Here is a 21,800-nt window from a genome sequence, read left to right as displayed (position 1 = left end):
AAATCGAAAACGGTTTGTTAAAATGACAGACCATGTCCGAAGGTAGTAGCATCACCTACAATTTGGAAGATTTGGACCGGTTGTAACTAGCTGTATGTTTCAAGTGGGAGCCGTTTTGATTCAGCTGAGTCATGCAGTAAACTTTCTCGCGCCTCGCCAGCCGTTCCAGGTCCGACAGAGTCTTTTCTTCTGAAATCGAACACGGAAGGAAATTTGATTAATAATAATTAGTTGAATGATTTATCAAGCGTCGTACCTCGATCCACAGACCCAGAACTGTTCCAAGTAACTGGACTTTGAGGTTTTCTGCGATTCGGCGTAGGAGTATCCATCTTTGAATTGTTTTGTTGATATGATGAGCTCGTTCCGTTTTTCACAGTTTGGTTGATGAAGCTGCTGGTGCTGGGATGAATTTGCTGACTGCTTGTTGACAGTTTGGCCACTGCTGCCGGAATACTGCTGTAGCTGTTGACCCGCGAAATGATCCGATTCATGATGACGTCCTTCCCACTCATCCTGTGGTATGTGGAGAGGTCTTGCCCGAGAATCGAAGTCAGATCCGGCCCAGGGCTGTAGCTGATTAGGTCTTCGTCGCCGAGAATGTCGTGATTGAGTGCCAACCGCATCTCCAGTCGTGGACTGAGTCCGTATAGGGGTGGTGGTGGGTCGGTAGACGGCGGAGGAGGCAACGTGAGGATCGGCGCAGCACCGGAAATCGCCCCGAAACGATCGGTACCGTTTACAGAGCGTATCCCGGTGCTCGGGAGCAGTACAGATACAGAGCATCTGTCAGCAACACTCCCATAGTTTTCGTCGGGCGTGGTAGTCTTCACCGTCTCCCTCGTTTCCGCCCGGGGAGTCGACGACGGCGTTGTACTTACTGACTCGGATTCGGTGGAATCTCTTAAGTCCACATAATCCGGACGATTTCTTTCCACAGCTTGCCCCTGCCAATTTATCGAAAGTAAATTACCCGCTAATTATAAGTTATCTACGGAATCAACGAACGGTTACAATCAATGGGTAGCAACACGGTAACGACTAGATCAGACTTTTTTTTATCTAGCTCTAAATCAGAATCGTAAAACAACGAACGCGTGGTAACTGGCTTGCACACACATCTAGATATCTTAAGGAATGGAATTATCTTGTAAGTTATTGCCAGTTTAACACCGGCGCTAAATACTACACTAAATCAAATAAACATAATCATTTATTACTAAATACGGGAATTATTCAGTCGGATACTGCTACTGTATGAAAGCATTGCCAATTTGGAATCGAGCAATATACATAATGCATTGTATGAAAACAAATCGATACGACATGAGATATAAAAACTATACAATGTGAAGAAAAGCCCTTAAATCACCAGAGACAATATTTGATGATTTTGAGCAAATGTGAATTATTGGTTTTTGTTGAGTAAATACAAGCAAACAATGAATGAATACTACTCACGTCATTTTGTCGTGTTTTGGTGCGATTGGTTCTACAGGTTCAAAAAAATGAAAAGTGGAAACATAGATACGATGTGTCAATATTGCCCACTGTTGGTGGTGGTTTGTGAAAAGCATCCATCGAATTGAAGCTAATCGATGTAATAATGGTAACAGAAACAGATTTTTAACAAAAGGCCGCTGCATGGAAGCTTGCACTTGCAGGGCTTGGGCTTTTTTATATGCAAAGAACATAGCGCAACCCTAAGCATAGGTTCTTTCAATTTAATGTTGGAACCTTTGGGTGTTGTCTTTCACTCACACTCATTATTGTGGCTAAAAATATGATTCAATCGAGATCTTTCGTTCAATAAGGTATTTCGAGTTGGCAAAGGTTGCTGAATTGAACAAAATCGACATGCACTTGTTTATAACCAGTTAAATCAAGGTTGAGTATAAAATCCTAGCAATTACTTTGGTGATTTACACAAATGGACCCGATTTAAAGATACCGCAAGATTAAGTTGAATAATACTGTTTTAAAATTTTGGGGGAAAAAGGGTTGATTTGGCTAGTCAATATTTGAATGGCTAGCGTCCAAAAGGGGCTAACTGACATTTTGCATTTTTACAGGAAATGGAAAAAAACATTCGCATTCCCAAATTAACATTGTTTTTATTGTAAAAATACACGATTTTAATAGTAGCTCATTGACTCATGTTGTCTAGAAAAAAATAAGATCATTACATTCAATTCACGAGCACCCCGCGGTACCTAGGGTCCAAAATAACCCACAATTCACACGTCCTTTCTTTATCTTTCGTTGTAGAGTTATGGTGTCTTGGGCAAAGTTGTTGCATGGCATCTGGCGCTTTATTTGATCATTTCATATTAGTTCGGAATTCAGTCGCTAAGGCGGCATTGATATCATCTTTTTATTAAAACGAGATAGAAAGATGGTGTCTACGACAAAGTTGTTTGTCAGGTGATTATGAGTAATACTCATTGAGTATACATTCAGAAGGTACTAACTTTGTAGATCCTACAAGTTTTGAAATATGGCGCTTTTTTGGAAACATAATCTGTAAGTAAATTTTTTAACCAAAACATGCTCTTTCTCGAAACATACAGGACCTACAATGTTTGCATCTTCTGGATATATATTTAAAATGTTAAGGGCTACAACTTTCTCGAAGACACCACATTTCTATCTAGCTTTATTGAAAAGTTTATTACAGTGACTGTTATATCCGAGAATGCCAATCGGCTGCACTGCTAGCTCTCAACAGCACTAGTGCCAACATACCAACAGTTTCCGGGAATGTATACTTTTTTATTAAAACAAAGTTGCAGAAATATACATAATTATTTTTTTTTGTTTCGATTATAGAGGTTTTAACCTTAAGGTCATTCGCCTCTTCGGGTTAGAAATATCTCTTGTGGAAAATTTCTAACCCTATGTGCGAGGGTCGGTACTCCAACCCAGGTGCGCTGCGTACAAGGCAATCGATTTACCAACTACGCTACGCCCACCCCCACATCATTATTATAACACCAAAAGAGTAGTACACACGCGTTTTTACTACATTCCGTTAAGTGGCAGTCACATTTCCAATAGTTGGCGACGAGGAGTTTTCGAAACTGCGTGAAAATCGTTTGCTGCCATATTTCACAAAATGCAAAGCCTGGAAATAAAAGTGAAGCTGCTACTATAGTTGCCTCATTTTCGTTCGAGCTGTTCAATGCAGCAACATCAAAATTCTATCGGTGGTTGGAGCGGCTGCAGGTTTCTTTCCGTATCTACAAAGTTCCTGACGGTGAAAAACGCGATTACCTTCTGCATTTCATGGGCAGTGCTACCTATGACGTGCTCTGCAATAAATTGATAAAAGAAGAGCCACAAACCAAAACGTACGAGCAGGTGGTGACTCTATTGAAGGAACATTACAGTCCTGCTCCGAATTTCAAATTTGCGAGTCGTAAGCAGCTGGATCACGAATCCCTTTGCGACTTTCTGACGGATTTAGAAAATTTGGCACAATCATGCAATTTCGGAGATCACTTGGACAAAACCAACCAGTTCGTTTTTGGCATCCGGAATCATGTCATCCAATCGCGACTACTGGAGGTTCGTGATTTAACCTTGGCAAAAGCGAAGGGGATTGGATTCGGAATGGAGATGTCCCATCGAGGAGCTGACGAGATGCACGGCTCCTGACCCCGCACCGCGGCGCAGCACATCGAGCACGGAGCAAACAAAATGAAGAAGTTCACTATCCAGTCGACGTGTCAAGCTAGTTCCAGTCAATATACAAACAATGGGTAGAAAAAAAAACTGTTTTTGTTGTGGTGAGGCTGACCATTTCGCGAACAAATGCAAGCACAAAACTACTGTTTGCAACTACTGAGAAAAGAAAGGACACCTCGAGAAAGTGTACCAGTCGAAACAGAAGGAGAAAAGGGGGACAAATGATGCACACCATTTGAAAGAATCGTGTACCATTAAGCATGTTTTCCATTTGAATGCGGTACGAAGTTTGGCGGGTAAGTTCCTACTGGATGTGAATGTTCACCGGGAGAAGTTAACATTCGAGGTCGACAGCGGATTGCCCGTGTCCCTGATATCTACATGACAAACAACGTTACTTCAAGGACTTGAACATTCATCCCACCACTACACGACCGGTAAGTTACTGCGATAATGATATCGGGGTACTCGGTAAGAGTTGTTTCAAATGGTGAACAGCTAAAACTACCTTTGCACGTCGCGAAGTCCAGCAAGTCCCTTGCTGGGTCGTGATTGGTTACTCGCGCTAAAGTTAGATTTTAATCGCGTATTCAGACCCGGTATACATTCGGTTTGTTATTGTAGCGTCATGGATCAATTAACCGCTAATGCGTTGAAAGATTTACAAATAAAATTCACACATGTTTTCGATGGACGTGCTGGTAAAACTATGGGGGTGCAAGCCTCACTGAACGTTCTTGAATACAAAACCAGTGTACGTGAAGGCTAGACCTATTGCTTTTGCGGTAGGAGAAGCAATCGTTAAGGAGATCGATAAGTTCGCGAGTGATGGTATCTGGGAGAAGGTTAACCACTCAGAAAGGACTACTGCCGTCGTGCCCGTAAAAAAAGCGGGCAGCAGGGTACGATTATGCGGTGATTATAAAATCACATTAAATCCAAGTTTGCTGGTAGATGACCATCTCCTCCCCACTGTCGATGAATTATTTGCAACCGTAGCTGGGGGAGAGCGATTCTAAGTTGGATCTATCTCAAGCATATTTTCAGCTAGAAGTTCGGTCGGAAGATAGGGAATTACTTACACTTAGTACCCATAGAGGATTGTTTCGCCCTACTAGACTCATGTGTGGTGTTGCTTCGGCACCAGCTATTTTGCAAAGATTGATGGAACAACAAATCCTTCAAGGTATACCAGGCGTAACGGTTTTCATTGAGGATATTCGCATTACCTGTCTTGATGCCAAAACTCATTTGCTTAGGTTAGAGGAAGTTTTCAAGAGATTGGACAAATACAGTTTGTGCGTAAATCGAGAGAATTGACTTTTTCTCCGGTAGAGTTGAGCATTGTGGGTACATAGTGGATAAAGATGGAATTCATAAGCTTCGAAATAAGATGGATACGATACAAAGCATGCCTGTTCCTAAGAACAGAGAACAAGTTCGATCTTTCATTGGGTTGATCATGTACTACAGTCGATTTTCCCCAATCTTAGTACCATTTTATATCCGCTCAATAGTTTACCTAAAAATTATGTTCCTTTCATATGGAGTACGGAGTGTGATAAGTCATTTGCGTTCGTTAAGAAGGAAATGCAGTCCGATAGATTTTTAGTTTATTACGATCCTTTACTTCCGGTGGTTTTAGCCACTGATGCGTAACCTTACGGTGTAGGGCGGTTCTCAGTCATCAATATCCGCAGATGCTATGTCTCGTTTACCCATTTCTCATACTGATCCTGACTCGGAGATCTAGGAGCCTGATGTACTCGAGATCAACGCCATCGTCGCCATCCAAACATTACCATTGACAGTCGATGAATTAGGTTCTGCTACCCTTTCCGACGTTAATGTCCGAGAATTTTCCCGTGCTTTGAGAACAGGTAAAGTCGTTGACGCTAGACTTCGTTTTGGGGTAAACCAGGAGAAGCTTAGCCTTCAAAATGATTGCATAATGCGTAGCAGTCGTGTGTATATACCATCTTCGCAGAGAATGGAAGTTCTAAATGAACTTCATTCAGCACATTTCGGTGTTTCTAGAATAAAATCGCTTGCTCGATGGTATTGCTGATGGGAAGGAATAGATAAAGACCTCGTAGATCTGGTTAAGTATTGTGTTTCTTGTCAAGCTAATAGAGCAAATCCTCCAAAGGTTTCAATCCATTGTTGGGAAGTACCTTAAAAACCTTTCCAACGGGTTCACGCGGACTATTCATGGTATTCTACTATTTTTTCTTAATAGATGCATTCTCTAAATGGCCTAAGGTTCATGAGGCCAAAAACATGACTACGGAGTCTACAATTTGCGTTTGTAGGGAATATTTCAGTACATACGGAATACTTTTAGTCTTCATAAGTGATAACGGTTCCCAATTCACCTCGGCAGATTTCGGAAATTTCTTAAAAATGAATGGAGTTGTTCATAAATTCAGTGCTCCTTATCACCCTGCCACAAACGGACAAGCCGAACGATTCATTCAGTCGATGAAATCCAAATTGAAACAAATGGATTGCAGTCGTGCTGATGTGCAAACTGAATTGTGTAATATCTTCTTATCTTACCGTAAAATGATCCTACAATTGGAAACGTTGGCGGCTAGATCGCATGATTCCCTCGGCAAATTTAAAAGGAAGCAAAGTGCAGTCTTAAATAAGGGAGCTAACAGTTGGCTCCAAAGTTGCAGCTCGAGATTACATTACATTCACGAAAACAAGTAGGAATTTGAGAATATTATAGAACGACTAGGTAAACTTCATTACATGGTGCAACTTAACGACGGACGGGTCTGGAAACGCCATATAGATCAAATGCGTGGCGTGAGTACAGCATTTGAGAGCTCATCAACAACTTCGCGTGGCGAAGAGTTCGGCTGTCAAACTTTTCATGCCAATGCTATCGCAGTAACTTCCGACAAACCTAGTATGACGACTCGGGAAGAAAACAAAAATGCTTCTACTGACAGTATTCCTAATCCTAATTCGACCATCCCTAATCCTTCTTCGGACATCCAACCGTCTATCTCGGCTGCAATGGCTGACAATGGTGGATCTTCAGGTGCAGTGGAATTACCATCGAATTAAGGATTGCGTCGATCGAACCGGCCTAGCAAAGCTCCACAGAGACTCAATTTGTAGCAAATGGAGGGAGTTTTGTTCTGCGAGCTGTTATATCCGAGCAGCCAATCTGGCTGCACTGCTAGCTCTCAACAGCACTAGTGCCAACATACCGTTTCCGGAAATGAATACATTTTTATAAAAAAGTTGCTGAAATATACATCATTATTATAACACCACAAGAGTAGTACACACGCGTTTTTACTACATTCCGTTGAATGGTAGTCACATTTCCAATAGTGACATGACCTTTTCACTGGAACTTTCGAAAAATTACGCCCAACAATATACATTAAACCGGCAACTTTTTTGAACTTTTTCGGAACACCGCTAGATCAAGTAGTAATTAGCTCTACACACCGTATACCAAATATGAGGTTTTTCCTATATCTCTAGTTCACTCAAAAGAGTTCAGAAGTTTCTATGGTGAAATAAGCGAAAATCGGAGATAAAAAAAATTCAATAAAAACTCCCACATGCATATCTCAAAACTTCAAGTATTGTAGCTTTTTTTTTAATAACGAACAACGTTGTTGAAAGTTGCATAATATTTGGAGATTATCGAACAAAGTAATTACTGTATGACCGCACTTCTCAACAAGCAACTGCGTAACCGGACGTCAGACCAGAATTGAATTCAATAGCAACCCATGACTTTTATTTTCAACTAATGCTGATTTCGTTTTTAGATCAAAGCTGCTCTAGGTTCGCTCGGAACTGACACTTTTGCATGGATATTGTAAACATTAGAGTGAACCTAGGGCGACTCGCATCTAAAACCGAAAACATCAAAAGTTTGAGAAAATCGGCTCGGTCGTCTTCGAGCTATTGATGTGCGATGGTGGGTTACATGCATACACACATACACACACCTAATAAAATAGAGAAAAGGAGGGGGTGGGCGTAGCGTAGTTGGTAAATCGATTGCCTTGTACGCAGCGCACCTGGGTTCGATTTCCGACCCCGCACATAGGGCTAGAAATTTTTCATAAGAGATTTTTCTAACCCGAAGAGGCGAATGATCTTAAGGTTAAAACCTCTATAATCGAAATAAAACAATAGAGAAAAAACAAGAAATTCACACATATAGAGCAGGCGCTACGAATTCGTTCGCCATATGTGGTTTGGTGAAGTCACCACCACCAGCAGCAGCTGAAGCCATTCAGTATGATCAGGAGGAGGAGAAGCAGCAACAATCGAAGAAGCAACAACAGCAACAGCAACAATAGCCAGAGCCGAGCGGGAACAGTTACTCCCCACAGAAGCCAAAATTAGTAGCAGCGAGGTACTTGGTGGAGGAGCTCCACAAGTTTGTGGACGCGACAAATAATGTCCATAAGGATATTAAGGAGACGGTTCTCAGAATTCGAAAGGAGGTGGTGTCTGCAGTGAAGAAGTATGGCACGCATCGTGGAGGGCTGATTTAGCTGAGCGCACATTGGCGTCGGAAATGCTACTATCTTCGTAGCCTCTCCGAAGCAGAGGAAGGAAAAGCAGATTGGAGTGGAGAACACACCAGTTTCCGTGACTCCAAAGAGGATAAGAACCTCGCCAGGAGTTGGAATACCAGGAGGGCCCAGGAGGCAGAACCTCGAGGACGCTGTAGTTGCCGAAGGAAAGGACGTCTCCCAACGAGAAAGTTTGAGTGCCGTTTTTGGTCGGAAGGAGAAACACAATAAATAGCAAAAGCGGAAGGAAGAGTGAAAAGGGGAGCAGAAGAGGAAAAGAAAACCTGTCGTCAGAAGGCGCCAAAGGGAGAAGCCGTGCTCGTCGATGCCAATAATGCGATTACTTATGCAGGTAGGTCTACAGAGATTTTGGGGACAACGTAGTAAGAATCAGGCATACCCAAAAAGGCGAGATTCTCTTCGAGTTGAAGGAGGATCCCACGACTAACAATTCGAGCTTACAGGAGATTATTACTAAATCAATTGGTGAAAAGGCAGAAGTTAAAGCTTTAAACCCGGAGATGGTGATTGTGTGGAAGGATTGTCTTCGTGTGCAGCTGTTACGCTCATCCAAAGTAGACAGTGGAGCAGTTCAGCCTAATGCTGGAGCAGTTAACCGAGCAGTTGATCGGTTGGACACCGGTAGTCATTGGTGGTGTTTCCAACGCCTGGGCGGTGGTGTGGGGTATTAAAGTAACCAACACAAGAGGGAACCCAGCTACAGCAGGAGAAGGATGACCGGCAAGCAAAAGTGGAAAACGAAATTCTTCATTAAAGACCTCTTCGTTGCGGCACTTCGACCAAACGGTGGGACCTAGAATGTGGATGCGGCTGACCTTACAAGAAGGATTGTGGCGGCTTGTGACGTCACAATGCCTTGAAAACTGGAACCACACAATAGATGACAACCAGTTTACTGGTGGAACGAGACGCTTAGTACGCTACGCCCTGCTTGTCTCAGAGCCAGAAGACGAGCTGAAAGAGCAATATCCGGGGCCAGATGGAGAAGAGCGTAAGGCAGCATTTCGAGAAGCTAAGGCCGCTTTAAAATGGGAGATCAGACTTAGCAAGTCAGATTGCAACAGGAAGCTGTACCTAGAAGTAAACGCAAATCCTTGGGGTGATGCGTACCTAGTCGTGATGGCGAAAGTGAAGGGTTCGACGACGCCAGCGGAAATGTGCCTTGCCGAAGCACGATTGAACTATCTGGCCACCGACTTTCTTTCCTTTTCGTTCAGGCTAGAGCCTTTTGGCTCTTACTGTATGTAGAAGCCGTCTCCACTCCACTCGGTTCATTGCTGCTTGTCGCCAGCCTCGCAACCTTCGAAGGGTCCGCAGGTCGTTCTCTATCTGGTCGATCCACCGGGCTCGCTGTGCGTCCCGTCTTCTTGTTCCTGTAGGGTCGCCCTCAAGAACCATCTTCACCGGGTCATCGACCGACATTCTAACGACGTGTCCAGTCCACAAACGTCCTATTTTTGCGTTATGCGCGATGGATGGTTCTTCCAGCAGCTGATGCAACTCATGGTTTATTCGCCTGCGCCACGTTTTGTCTTCCATCTCCACGCCACCATAGATGGTACGCAACACCTTTCGTTCGAAAATTCCAAGGGCGCGTTGGTCCTCCACGAGCATAGTCCAGGTCTCGTGGCCGTAGAGGACCACCGGTCTAATCAGTGTCTTGTAGATACTTCGTGCGGCGGCGAATTTTGTTCGACCGGAGCGTCCTCCGGAGTCCAAAGTAGGCACGATTTACCACCAAGATCCGTCTCTGAATTTCTCTGCTGGTATCATTGTCGGCGATTACCAGTTAACCCAAATACACGAATTCGTCGACCATCTCGATTTCGTCACCGTCAATCCCAACTCGGGATGGGAGGTCCACATTGTCGTCTCTAGAGCCTCTTCCACTCATGTATTTTGTCTTCGAAAGGTTGATGGCAAGTCCAATCCTGCTGGCTTCAGTCTGATGTACGTTTCCGACATCGCCTCAAAGTTTCGAGCCATTATGTCAATGTCGTCGGCGAAGCCAAGAAGCGGGACGGACTTCCTGAAGATCGTGCCATTCGTGTCTATCTTTGCTCTAATTAGTACGCCTTCTAACGCAACGTTGAACAGTAGGCACGATAGATCATCACCTTGCCGTAACCCTCTTCGGGATTCAAAGGGAATCTGGCCACCGACACCGTACGGCGAAGAAGAAGGAGCAAACACGGACGATCGTCAAGTGACTAACAATCAGCTCGCAGAAGCATGGAAGCGCCTGGAGTCAAAGAAAGCCCTCGGTTCGGATGGAATATCAAACGTCGTGCTGAAAGCTGTGATCTTGGCATATCCGGTCATGTTCGGGATGGTGCAGCAGAAGTCTTTAAATGAAAGCAACTTCCCCGAAATGTGGAAGGTACAGAAGCTGGTGTTGCTGCCGAAGCCAATGTCTGCTGGATGCACTCCGAAAACTCCTGGAAAGAATCATCCTTAACAGGTTGACGAAATGCATGGAGGGTGAGCGCGGACTGTCCAAGATGCAGTTCGGATTCCGCAAAGGAGCATCGACAGTGAATGCTATTCGTACAGCGCTCAAGAATGCTGAGGAGGCAACTAAACAGACGCGACGAGGAGATCGATACTGCGCTGTGGTCATGATAGATGTGAAGAATGCATTTAACAACAGCAGCTGGGAAGCCATCGCTGCAGTGCTGCATAGAATGAGGGTTCCCGACTATCTATGGCAGATCCTGAAGAGCTACGTCCAGCGCAGAGTGCTGCTTTATGAGATGACTGAAGAGCAGAAGTCAATGCGAGTATTAGCGGGCGTTTCTGAGGGCTCCATTCTCGGTCCAACTTTTTGAAACGGGATATCTTAACACTGCGGCTGTACAGGTAAGTGAAAATCGTGGGTCTTATGGACAACGTGTCACTAACGGTGATGAGTGAGACACTTGAAGAAAAGGAGGTTTCGGTGACGGAGACTCAATCGAGAGCTGGATGAACTGGGTCAAGCCTCAAATAGCTTATCACAAGATGGAAGTGTTGTTAGTCAGCAACTGTAAAACGCTGCAGCAGATGCAGATCGACGTCGGAGGGCAAGTGATTGCACCGAAGCGTGCACTGGTGCAATTGGGAGTGATTGCTGACGACCGGTTGAGCTCCAACAATCCCATCGACTACGCCTGTGAAAAGTCGGTGAAGGCAACGAGCCAACAATAACGAGAATCATACCAAACGTCGGCTGTCCGAAAAGCAGCACAAGATGTCTGCTATCTCGGTCTTGTTTCTTCATCAATACTGCGATATGGCGTTTCTGGAGAGGTTAACTTCCACCTGACACAGCTGTCCTTCATCGGTTCGAGCAACGTCACCAATGTGCCCGGAGTGTGAGAACGTCGAGAAGACACCAGAGCATGTGGTCTCTGAAAGCCCGAGGTTCGAAGCGATATGCAGAGAGATGACGAACAGCGAGTAACGGTTTCGGGACAGCAATCATCACTGCAAATTCTCTGCCAGAGTAGGCTAGATTCACCTCCGTGGACTAGTGGAGTAGACCGCAATAAAGCACCGGATATGGGTCGCCGGGGCGCCAGCAAACCGGACGCCACGCTCCACCCGTAATTGTCGGACCGATCACGGCACTCTACCGTTTCACCCATGAGAAATATAGTGAAAATCAAGAAGAATCGGTTCGGGAGAACTTCTTTCGTCTGGGAACTCTCCGTCGGCGTAAGCTAGATTCTCTGCCAGTGACTAGACTTAGTGGCCCATGACGGGACACCACCAGTCGCGGGTCGTCGAGGCACTAGTGAACCGGAAGCCCTGCTCCACCCGAATCACCGAACTGACTAGGACATTTGATCTATTGGCTCGGCTTCGAGATAACTTCTCTCACCGAGGAATTCTCCGTCGGAGTAAGCTATGTCCATCCCCGAGCAGCACCGCTTGTTGATTAGGGATCATCCATAAATGACGTAGCATTTTTGAGTGATTTTTAATACCCCCCTCCCCCATCGTAGCATTTCGTCACAAACCTCTAAATACATCCTCCCCCCTCCCCTGGTAATTACGTAGCTTGACGGTAACCCTGCCCCCCTTGTCTCCGTAATTTTTTTTTAAATTCTATTCTATACCCCTTTAAAAAGCTACGTAGCATGACATGACCCCCTACCTCCCTGTAGTCACACATCATCACAAAATACAAAACTACCCCCTCCCCCATATAATGCTACATCATTTATGGATGATCCCTTAGCAGTTTCTACAACAAAACTTGTTGAAAAGAATCGCACATAAACCATTATTAAACTGATTCAGCAACTGAAAAAGCGCACCAGCAAAAGTTTATGGTTATGCAACAAACCGCGGCCATTACATGTTGCAAGTGTTGCTTGGGTCGTCGAGTAGTTCACGGGCAAGTCGGGATCTGAATGGCTCGTCAGGGAAGTGGGTCGAAATGGAACGAGGAAGAAATCAAAGAGCTTAAAGGAGTTGCTGCGCTAAATGGCACCGGACAGAGCGCCAAAGGGCTCAAGAAGTTGTGGTGCCAAAACTAAAGAAGAATCGGTATCGGGAAAATTTCCTTCGCCAGGGATCTCTCCGTCGGCGTAAGCTACATTCACCGCCGGGGACTAGATTGAGTAGACCGTTATGGAAAACCACCAGTCGCAGGTCATCAGGGGCACCAGCGAACCGGATGCCTTGCTCCATCGGAATTGCCGAACTGATCTCGATACACAGACATTTGCATACTGCACGAACTGAATTGAATGGTATATGACACTCGGCCCTCCGTGCTTCGCTTAAAATGTCGATTTTCGGAGCAATTGCTATACCTTTCTGTTGACAAAGGCAAAAATGAGCGTCTTAGTCTTAGCATTGCCGCTCTCCGCTCTTGAAAACAAAAACAAAACAGATACAAATAATTTCAATAGCGTTACCATAGGGTGTGGTTTTGTTGGAAGAAAAGAAATGTATTTTTCACAGTTAAGCTACCGCATCGAACCGTGTCAAATAAAACTGAGAGAAACCCGCACATTATAAAAATCTAATTGTTGCTGTTGAACCAACGAATTAACATAGCGAGCTGAAAATGTGATTTTCACGACCGAAGAATTTTTTATTTCTTTCATTCTGAACTCAACACATGTTCTAGAAAATAGGTATTTCTTTAAATTTAATTTCCCTAAAGCGGCGGAAAGTAAATAACTCTCAACAATCGCAATTAAAGCGAAACGAGAATCTGTAGTAATATGGTTTAATCTATTCCGTTGATAACATCGTAGTTAATGTTCTATGGTTTTTGCCAATAATAAATTGTAAAATAAATTCAAAATCTCGATAAACCGGCGAAAATGATACCAACCTGCCTCCCGATCCCTTCCCCAAAGGCCAAGCAAAGCGTTTTACGATTCTCAAACAGGCAACACCGAATGCAGAATCTTATAACTTGAGCTCGAAATGGCCCTGTTCCGAACTTGCAACAACTTAATGAATTAAAATCTAGGTATTATAATTGCATTAACCAACTGCAACTGGGAGTACGAAAACGATGAATATAAAAAAAATAATATCGAAATGGCAAAAATAACTTGACATTACAGACTGTATTTATCATATCCTACCTGTTTGTCCCGTCCACTCAGTGGTTTACTATCATCATCTGATTCACAACTTTCGCTATCCTCTTCAAACAATGGTTCTAGCTTTCGTCTATAGGTGGTATGTAATTCAATTGAAACAATGTTCAAAAAATAAGAAACCAACGCAAACAAATGGGATAAGTAAGTATATTTCGTCTAAACTATTCTGTTCTAAGATCTGGCCAACTACCAACTACTGGGACTAGTTCTAGCGCCTAAATATAGACTATTTGACTAGTCTAAGCCTAGGAGCGAACAACGGGAACAGGAATTAAACCAGCCTACTACTACCATCTACGAAGCAAACGAACTACAGGTACCTGGGCAATAGACCACGAACGGCACTGGCAGTCATCGGTGGTGCCATCAGCAGTTCATCCATCATCAGTTCGGTATCGTCGTCTCCGGTGTAGGAAGACGTGGACTTGGTCGGTGACTTGGGAGAGGATTAGGCAAATATGCTCACATCAGTATGCCATCGGAATACTTTCACAAATATTTTCAGAATAATAGTACTTACCGAATGTGTTTGTTCAAGGCTGCCAAAAATATGCAAGTCGTCGTTTTCGCCTCCACTTGTCGGGGTGCCCCATACCTCCTCGCCGGACGTTACCGACGTTTCGCCTTCGATGGCTTCCTCCTCAACGACCACAACCACGTCGGGGTCGTCTTTGCTTTCCTCTGCAGTATTCCCACGGCCCAGGTAGCGATCGATGAAAGCCCGTGACTCTTCAATGAAGCTTCCTGCCCGCGCAGTCCAATTCATGAATGGTTGTGCGTTGTTGTCGTATACTTCTTTGGTGACGATTTTGATGTCTGAATGAAAACCAAAAAGTAACAGTAATATTATCGGATGTTTAAATACCAACCATTTTCTGAGTCCTCCTCGGATGAATTGTATGTCTTGTCGGTTTCATCTGATGGGACACGCTCCAAGCTGGACAGTGTTCCGTATCGTTTCATCCCGGTGTTCAAAGCACGATACGGATGGCTTGGTAATTCATCTTCCGGTGAATTGTCTGGCGAATACTCCTCGTAATCATTTCCATTGCTTTCGCTGATCTTTCCGAGCTGCAGTCGATTTGTATCGTTCCAGTTCAGCGACATACTCTGCTTACAATTATTGCTTGTCAGCGCATCCGGAGTTGGTGGTACTACAGCTATGGTAGGAACTGCTTCGAATGGATCCATATGAACCAGCGAAGCAGCCGGATTGATTTGTGCTAACCCAATCAGCATCAGCGACCAGTCTTCGACGTTGTTATTATCTACAGTGTCATCACATCGAATGCTATCACATCTGCTTGTCCGTAGCGTTTTTGTGGTCGTGTGTCCGTTGACTCTCGGAGACCCCGAGGAACTGGACTGGTTTGCGCTAATTTCAGTGGCGTTCTTAAGTATCTTGACCCGCTCGTGGAGCAGTTCGTCCGGGCTAAGATTAATTTTCTCAAAGTCTTTTGGCGTACACTTGCAGTGGCAGGGCGTTTGGCACTTGGTCTTGTAGTTGCTTAGGCTGAGAGATGGCGATGGATGATGCTTGTACGATGGTTGCTTATAGGGCGATTCGACGAGCTCCACCGTGGACCGACCGATGGCTGAGTACTCCGGTTTCGTGGGTGATTTACTGGGCATGGTTAGTGTGCTGGTGGAAGATATACTCGAGTTTGAATGGGGACTCTTGTTTAGGCTGCTACCGGTCGTTGACGACGAAACACAGCAACGGATCGACGAAGTTTGGCTGTGTTGCACCGTTAGGGAATTGTTGCTGGGAGAGTTCATACGACTTTTGCAATTCTTGTGGCACTGACGGCAGACGGAAATTGTGTCCACTTTGTTGCTTTGGGGACTGGAACGAACTGTAATCTGAAATTGGAAGAAACATTGTCAGAGAGATTCGAGTTTTGGGCAAAATAAATTGCATTTGGGAATATCAGGTCTTACCACTCATATATGGTAAAATAATACGTAGAACAACAGTTCTTAGCCCTTCAAATAGTGCAGAAGAAATTATTACTAAATACGTAAGACGGTTCTCAATCTTGTTTGAACCACGGACCCCCTTCGCAACCACCCAGGTGATTGCGGACCCCTTAGAAATCTCCTCCGGTGGCCGCGGACTCCTTCGAAATTATCCTGGGTGGGTGCGAACCCCCAAGACTTTACATCGATTTTATATGTTGTCAATATTTCAGTATGTTACAGAAAAAAAGTATCTTACAGAAATTTCAATATCTATCCGGAAAAGATTCTTCTTCGCGGACGCCCAGCAACGACTTCAATGCCTCCTGAGGTTGAGAATTGCTGCTATAGTAGACTACTACTATTAAGAAATTCTTAGTAGTTTAGTGGCAGGGACAACATGTAATCTTATTTTGAAAATCGTGTAATGAATCTCCTGTAGGTTACTTGAGGCGGGATTGGGTGGCAAGGGGATAAGATATGAGATTTCCACCAACACTTTGTGCTTTACTACTCTAAGCATTTTCAAAGCAATTTTCACTTAAATTTGATGAAATTCACTGCCGCATGGATCTCAAAAAGTGAAACTTGTGTGCATTCGATGGTCCTAAACTATAGGGTTTAATAGTGCTATTGGTATCTGAACTCGGTGAATCCTTCGTTATCGAGATGCATGGAAATATTTTCGAACCACTCCATTTAAATCAAATTTGTGATTTATAGAACACTTAATAATATATTGCATGCATTACTTCCTTGGAATTGTAAAGAGTGGATCTTTCATTCGCGAAAAACCGAATCGTCACAAATTCAACCCAAAAATTAGTTGAATTTTTTCATTTCGACTAGTTGATATTTGGGCGAACTATGTTTTTGCTGAAAACAATAATCCTATGCTGTTGTTTTGACGCTGCCAGTCTCAGTCTGGACACGAACGTTTCAGCTCAACACAAAACATAAAAATTTACCTGTGTTAAAGCTTGAAACGTTTGTCTCAGTTTGTAACATTTGTTTCAGTCCGGACACAACCGCATACGCCGTTACACTACCATTTCAGTGAGGACACAAACGACCAGAATTCAATTGATTTCATTAATGAAGTAAACTAGATTATCGTGAAAGGCAACATAGAATATTTCAAATCTTTTGTTTCACCGACCAACGGATGAAGGCATGGAACTAAATTATTGAAATACTCCGGATGCGTAAGTATTTCTCAAAATGCATTATGAACTGCAGTCTTAAAAGACACGAAATGGCCAAAAGTATTTAACCTTCTTTAGGTGTTGGGGTGAATATGACCCAAAATGAACTATCAAAATGCGATCACTTTTTAACGTGCACCTAGAATTTTGGAATTTCTTGATTATTCCTCTTTCATGGAGATCAACAATTTTCAATCGAGTTTAAAATTTTCGGACATTCCTGAAGGGTAGTACAAAAAAGTTACGAATCAGGTGTTAGCGGGACATATTGACCCCGATTTCGAACTCAATTTTAAGACATGTCCCCACTGCGGGGAGACTTGACAAAGGCCTGGGGAGACTTGACCAACAGAATTTTGAAAAATCAGATCAAAAAATAATTACATAAATATAACAGGACACATGCTAGTGAACTCGGGTGATTCGTAGTTATGCTGCCTAAGCTCGACCCTCATTAGCAGAAGACAAAAATTAAGCCCGTACGATATTAAGCCTGTTATAATGACCTTGCCACTTCTAGTTTCCGATCTGTTTACTGCACGTCCTTGCTCTCACTTGAGTACTATGACTCTAATTTTCATAACTTTCCCTACCCACTAATCTCTAGCTAATTGAATGTCGTTAAAATGTAAAAAAGAAAATGAGTCGAAATAGAAAAGGAAAAAAAACATGTAATCCATTTTTCCATATTGTCAAGATCTTTAGGTAGCAGTAAAAAACATAAAAGAGTTGTATTTCATAAATTTTGACTGTTTTAATGCATTGCCTTTTAAGGATTCTTTGTACTGTTGTATTACTGCTATTACTGCTAACTGTGTTTACTAGTACTAAAAGCTATAGACTGATGTTTGATGTGGGATTTTTTTGCGACGTGGTTGACATTGACAACAGCTATAATAGTGATGAAAATATCAGAAATTTTTTATCTTTCTTCAGCTTATTCCCACTTGGTCAAGTCTCCCCATAAAATCTTGGTCAAGTCTCCCCGACGTTAGTTATTGCGTTGAATGTCATGCAAATTTTAGTAATAACTATTCCAATGTTCCGATTTATATAAAATCATTTCATTAGTTCCTAATAAATAAAATAATGATTGAGTGCTTTAAAAGAAATTCTTTGTCGAGTAGATATGTCCATATAAAGTTTGATAAAAAATTACATCATTTAACGCAAACTTTTTAAACTACCTTAAGGGACCAAAACAAGTATGAAAATATTTTTGAAAAAATGTTAAGCACCTAATAGAACACGTTATAGCCAATAATAGAATTCTGCACTTGATCAAGTCTCCCCATTTTCCCCTACATGTTGTGAAGCCGAAATAAGAACAATCCAAAATAAATGAATGAGTAAATTGTGAAATAATTTTAGATATACTTAGTTTCATATAAGGGTGTACATGAATTACGAATTTGATTGATAGCAGCAAATGGCAAACGCAGGTTTATACCTATACACTCTACCGCCATGAAGGCAAGCAAATGCGCTGCGTATGAGTTAGTTATAATATAAATGCGTAAGAGACACCACGTCTTTTTCTTCTCATCGATAATTCGAAAGGCCCATTAGTACCCGCAAAATCGACATCGTAAGGCAACGTCGCAAGTGTTGGATTTGTTGCAAGTGCAACCCGTCAAGGATTTAGTTCATAACAGTTTTGTACATGATTGGGCCGATCTTGGAAGTTCCGCTTTACGCTTCCGATGCTGATTCCGGCGATACCATGGTATTTTTCATAATACTGAAGAATTGACAATGTGGACAATCAATGAAACTGATCTCAAAGTTTTGTAATATTCTCGAAAGTTTATATAAAATCCAATCTAAAATGATATTGATACTCTGGATCAAATACTGGATTCTACTTGAAAATCCGGAACATCTGTAGAGCTTCCAATTCATGAATCTACTTTTAGAATTCTGCAGTTTTTTCGAAATCATTTATTCACGTTGCATTGGCATAAATTTCTAGTTTCGAGTCAAAAATTGATCGTATCGCTCACATAATGACCATCCAGAAAATCTGGAACATTTGCTGAACTGATAAATTCATAAAGCTGGTCTTAGAACCATGGACTTTTAGTGTTTCTTGAATTCTCGTTTGAACGAGTTCGTACTTATGACCTATACAGGTTTTTTTGGCTACAAAAAAAACCTTCCGGAAGATCAGGACCATCAGTGAAACTGGAAATTCATGAACCTTGTCCTAGAGTTCTAAGATTTTTTGGAATATCATTCGTATAAATTCGGGTATATCATTCGCTTATGGGGTTTTCGATTGATTGACACCGGTGTAGTGGATTGCACTGGTTTTGCACTTTCTAGCAGAAGTGTCAATGGAACATACCCAGTTTTCTGCACTTCTGCTAGAAAGTGCAAAAAAGGTGCAGTTTCAGTGCACTCCACTACACCGGTGTCAATCAATCGAAAACCCCATTAAATTCGTATCCTGTGATTTATGATGACTGTTCTGTAGTATTCATCTATATATGCCAAACATGACCCCATTCGGCACCGATTCCCACTTGCCAACATGGTCAAAACGGTAATATTTACCAGAAACTGAATTTTTTTTCCATACGTTTATTTGACACGGCATTTGCAAAAGCTTTTTACGCCAGTTTCTTTTTTTACATAGCACGTTACAAAAATCCTTAAGACTAATTTTAACTATACTAGTAATTTGTCTAAAACTAACACTGAAATCACTTTATTGTTTGCTTTTTTCCTTACATTGTTATATTTCATAATGATCTAGTATTTTTTGTATTTATTTACTTTTTTCTGTTATTGTCTAAATTTAAAAACTGAATATTCTAGGACACTTTAATTGGTGAATGATTAGCCTTGGATGAGAGTATGAGAAGATGAATTTAATTAAATTTTGACAGACGCTGTTTTTAGAAAATGATAGATAAGTTCCATGTATAGAGGATCGCGATACGCCAGGATGTCTCTAACAGGAACATGGATTGGTCTTCCTCGGACTTGTAAAGAATCTACTAATTGTGATCTGGCTTCACGATATTCAGTGCAGGACCAAACAACATGCTCAATGTCATGGTAACCCTCTCCACAAGCACAATGATTACCCTCAGCGAGCCCAATACGACGGAGATGCGCATCTAAAGTATAATGATTGGACATGAGTCTTGACATCACACGGATGAAGTCCCGACTTACATCCAATCCTTTGAACCATGCCTTCGTTGATACTTTAGGGATAATTGAGTGTAGCCATCGTCCCATATCTCCATTGTCCCAAGATGTTTGCCAACTAGCAAGTGTCCTCTGTCGAGAAGCGCTATAAAATTCATTGTAAGCGATGGGTCTTTCATATATTTCACCATCTAGTGCACCAATCTTGGCTAAATTATCAGCTTTCTCATTTCCCGCAATAGAGCAATGGGCGGGGAGCCACACTAGGGTAAATTTATAACATTTTCTTGTTAGGTTACTCAGAGATTCTCGTATCTTCCCCAAAAAGAATGGATCTTGATTATCAATCCTCTTTGAGCGTAGAGCTGCAATTGTGCTGAGACTATCAGTGAGGATGAAGTAATGGTTCGGGGGTAAAGTATTAATTATTTGCAAACTATAGTGAACTGCTGCTAGTTCCGCTATATAAACAGAGGCGGGTTCTGCAAGTTTGAGAGAAATTGAAAAATTATTGCTGAAAATACCGAAACCAGTGGCCTCACTGATTCGTGACCCATCAGTGTAAAACATTTTAAGGCAGTCTATGTGTTGATATTTACTTGTGAATATTTTAGGGATCTCCCGCGAGCGTAGATGATCCGGAATTCCACGAATCTCTGCTTGCATGGACGTGTCGAAGAATAAAGTGGATTCAGGAGTATCTAGTATATTGACGTATGTGGGAACATACCTAGCAGGCGTTATTTCTTGTGACATGTGATTGAAATACACTGTCATGAATATGGTTTGGGGTTGGAGCTCAACAAGTCTTTCAAAATTTTCAATTACCGGTGGGTTCATAACCTCACATCGAATAAGTAAACGAGAGGAGAGATCCCAGAATCGGTCTTTTAAAGGAAGAACTCCCGCTAGTACTTCAAGACTCATCGTATGGGTCGACTGCATGCAACCTAGGGCAATTCGTAAACAACGATACTGTATTCGTTCCAGTTTAATAATGTGAGTGTTCGCAGCTGAACGGAAACAGAAGCACCCATATTCCATTACTGAAAGTATTGTTGTTTGATACAATCTTATCATGTCATGAATCGAACCAAATTCCAAGGTATTTAAAAGTCAGGACTTGGGCTATCGTTCTACCAACCAACTGGAGCTGAAGCGAGCCGGATCACGCTTCCTTGAGAAAACGACCAACTCTGTTTTCTCTGTAGAGAAATCGATGCCCAGTTTTAAAGCCCAAATTGATAAATTATCCAAGCTATCTTGCAATGGTTGTTGTAAATTTATAGCTTTTGGTCCTGTGGCAGAAACCACCCCATCATCTGCAAGTTGTCTTAGAGTGCATGGGCTGACAATACAATTATCAATGTCATTCACGTAAAAATTATAGAGAAGGGGGCTTAGACAAGAGCCTTGTGGGAGGCCCATGTAACTTATTCTGAGTGTCGCCAAATCGCCATATGAAAAATGCATGTGCTTTTCTGACAATAAATTGTATAGATAATTATTTAATATCGGTGAAAGACCACATTGATGTAGCTTCTCCGAGAGAACATCAATGGAGACTGAGTCGAATGCTCCTTTTATGTCTAAGAACACAG

At 42.5% G+C, this 21,800-nt stretch overlaps 1 protein-coding gene across 4 annotated transcripts in view; it reads right to left on the bottom strand.

The window, feature by feature from the left end:
• Positions 1 to 55: 55 nt before the first annotated feature.
• The window catches only part of LOC131692276 (uncharacterized), a 110,246-nt gene continuing 88,501 nt past the window's right edge, over positions 56 to 21,800 (bottom strand). The window contains exons 13-18 of one of the 4 annotated variants that reach the window (XM_058979235.1): positions 14,746 to 15,739; positions 14,397 to 14,692; positions 14,197 to 14,312; positions 13,859 to 13,946; positions 257 to 947; positions 56 to 189 (exon numbers count right to left, since the gene is read on the bottom strand). In XM_058979235.1, the coding sequence (XP_058835218.1) occupies positions 56 to 189; positions 257 to 947; positions 13,859 to 13,946; positions 14,197 to 14,312; positions 14,397 to 14,692; positions 14,746 to 15,739 (2,319 nt within the window). Of the gene's footprint in view, positions 190 to 256; positions 953 to 1,461; positions 1,493 to 13,858; positions 13,947 to 14,196; positions 14,313 to 14,396; positions 14,693 to 14,745; positions 15,740 to 21,800 lie in introns of those variants that run through there. The other 3 variants (XM_058979237.1, XM_058979236.1, XM_058979238.1) reach the window with 3 other exon arrangements.

The sequence above is a fragment of the Topomyia yanbarensis genome, chromosome 3 (assembly GCF_030247195.1).
Source record: "Topomyia yanbarensis strain Yona2022 chromosome 3, ASM3024719v1, whole genome shotgun sequence".
Taxonomy (NCBI): Eukaryota; Metazoa; Arthropoda; class Insecta; order Diptera; family Culicidae; genus Topomyia; species Topomyia yanbarensis.
The sequence above is the reverse complement of the archived record's forward strand: the minus strand, read 5'-3'. Positions and strand labels throughout refer to the sequence as shown.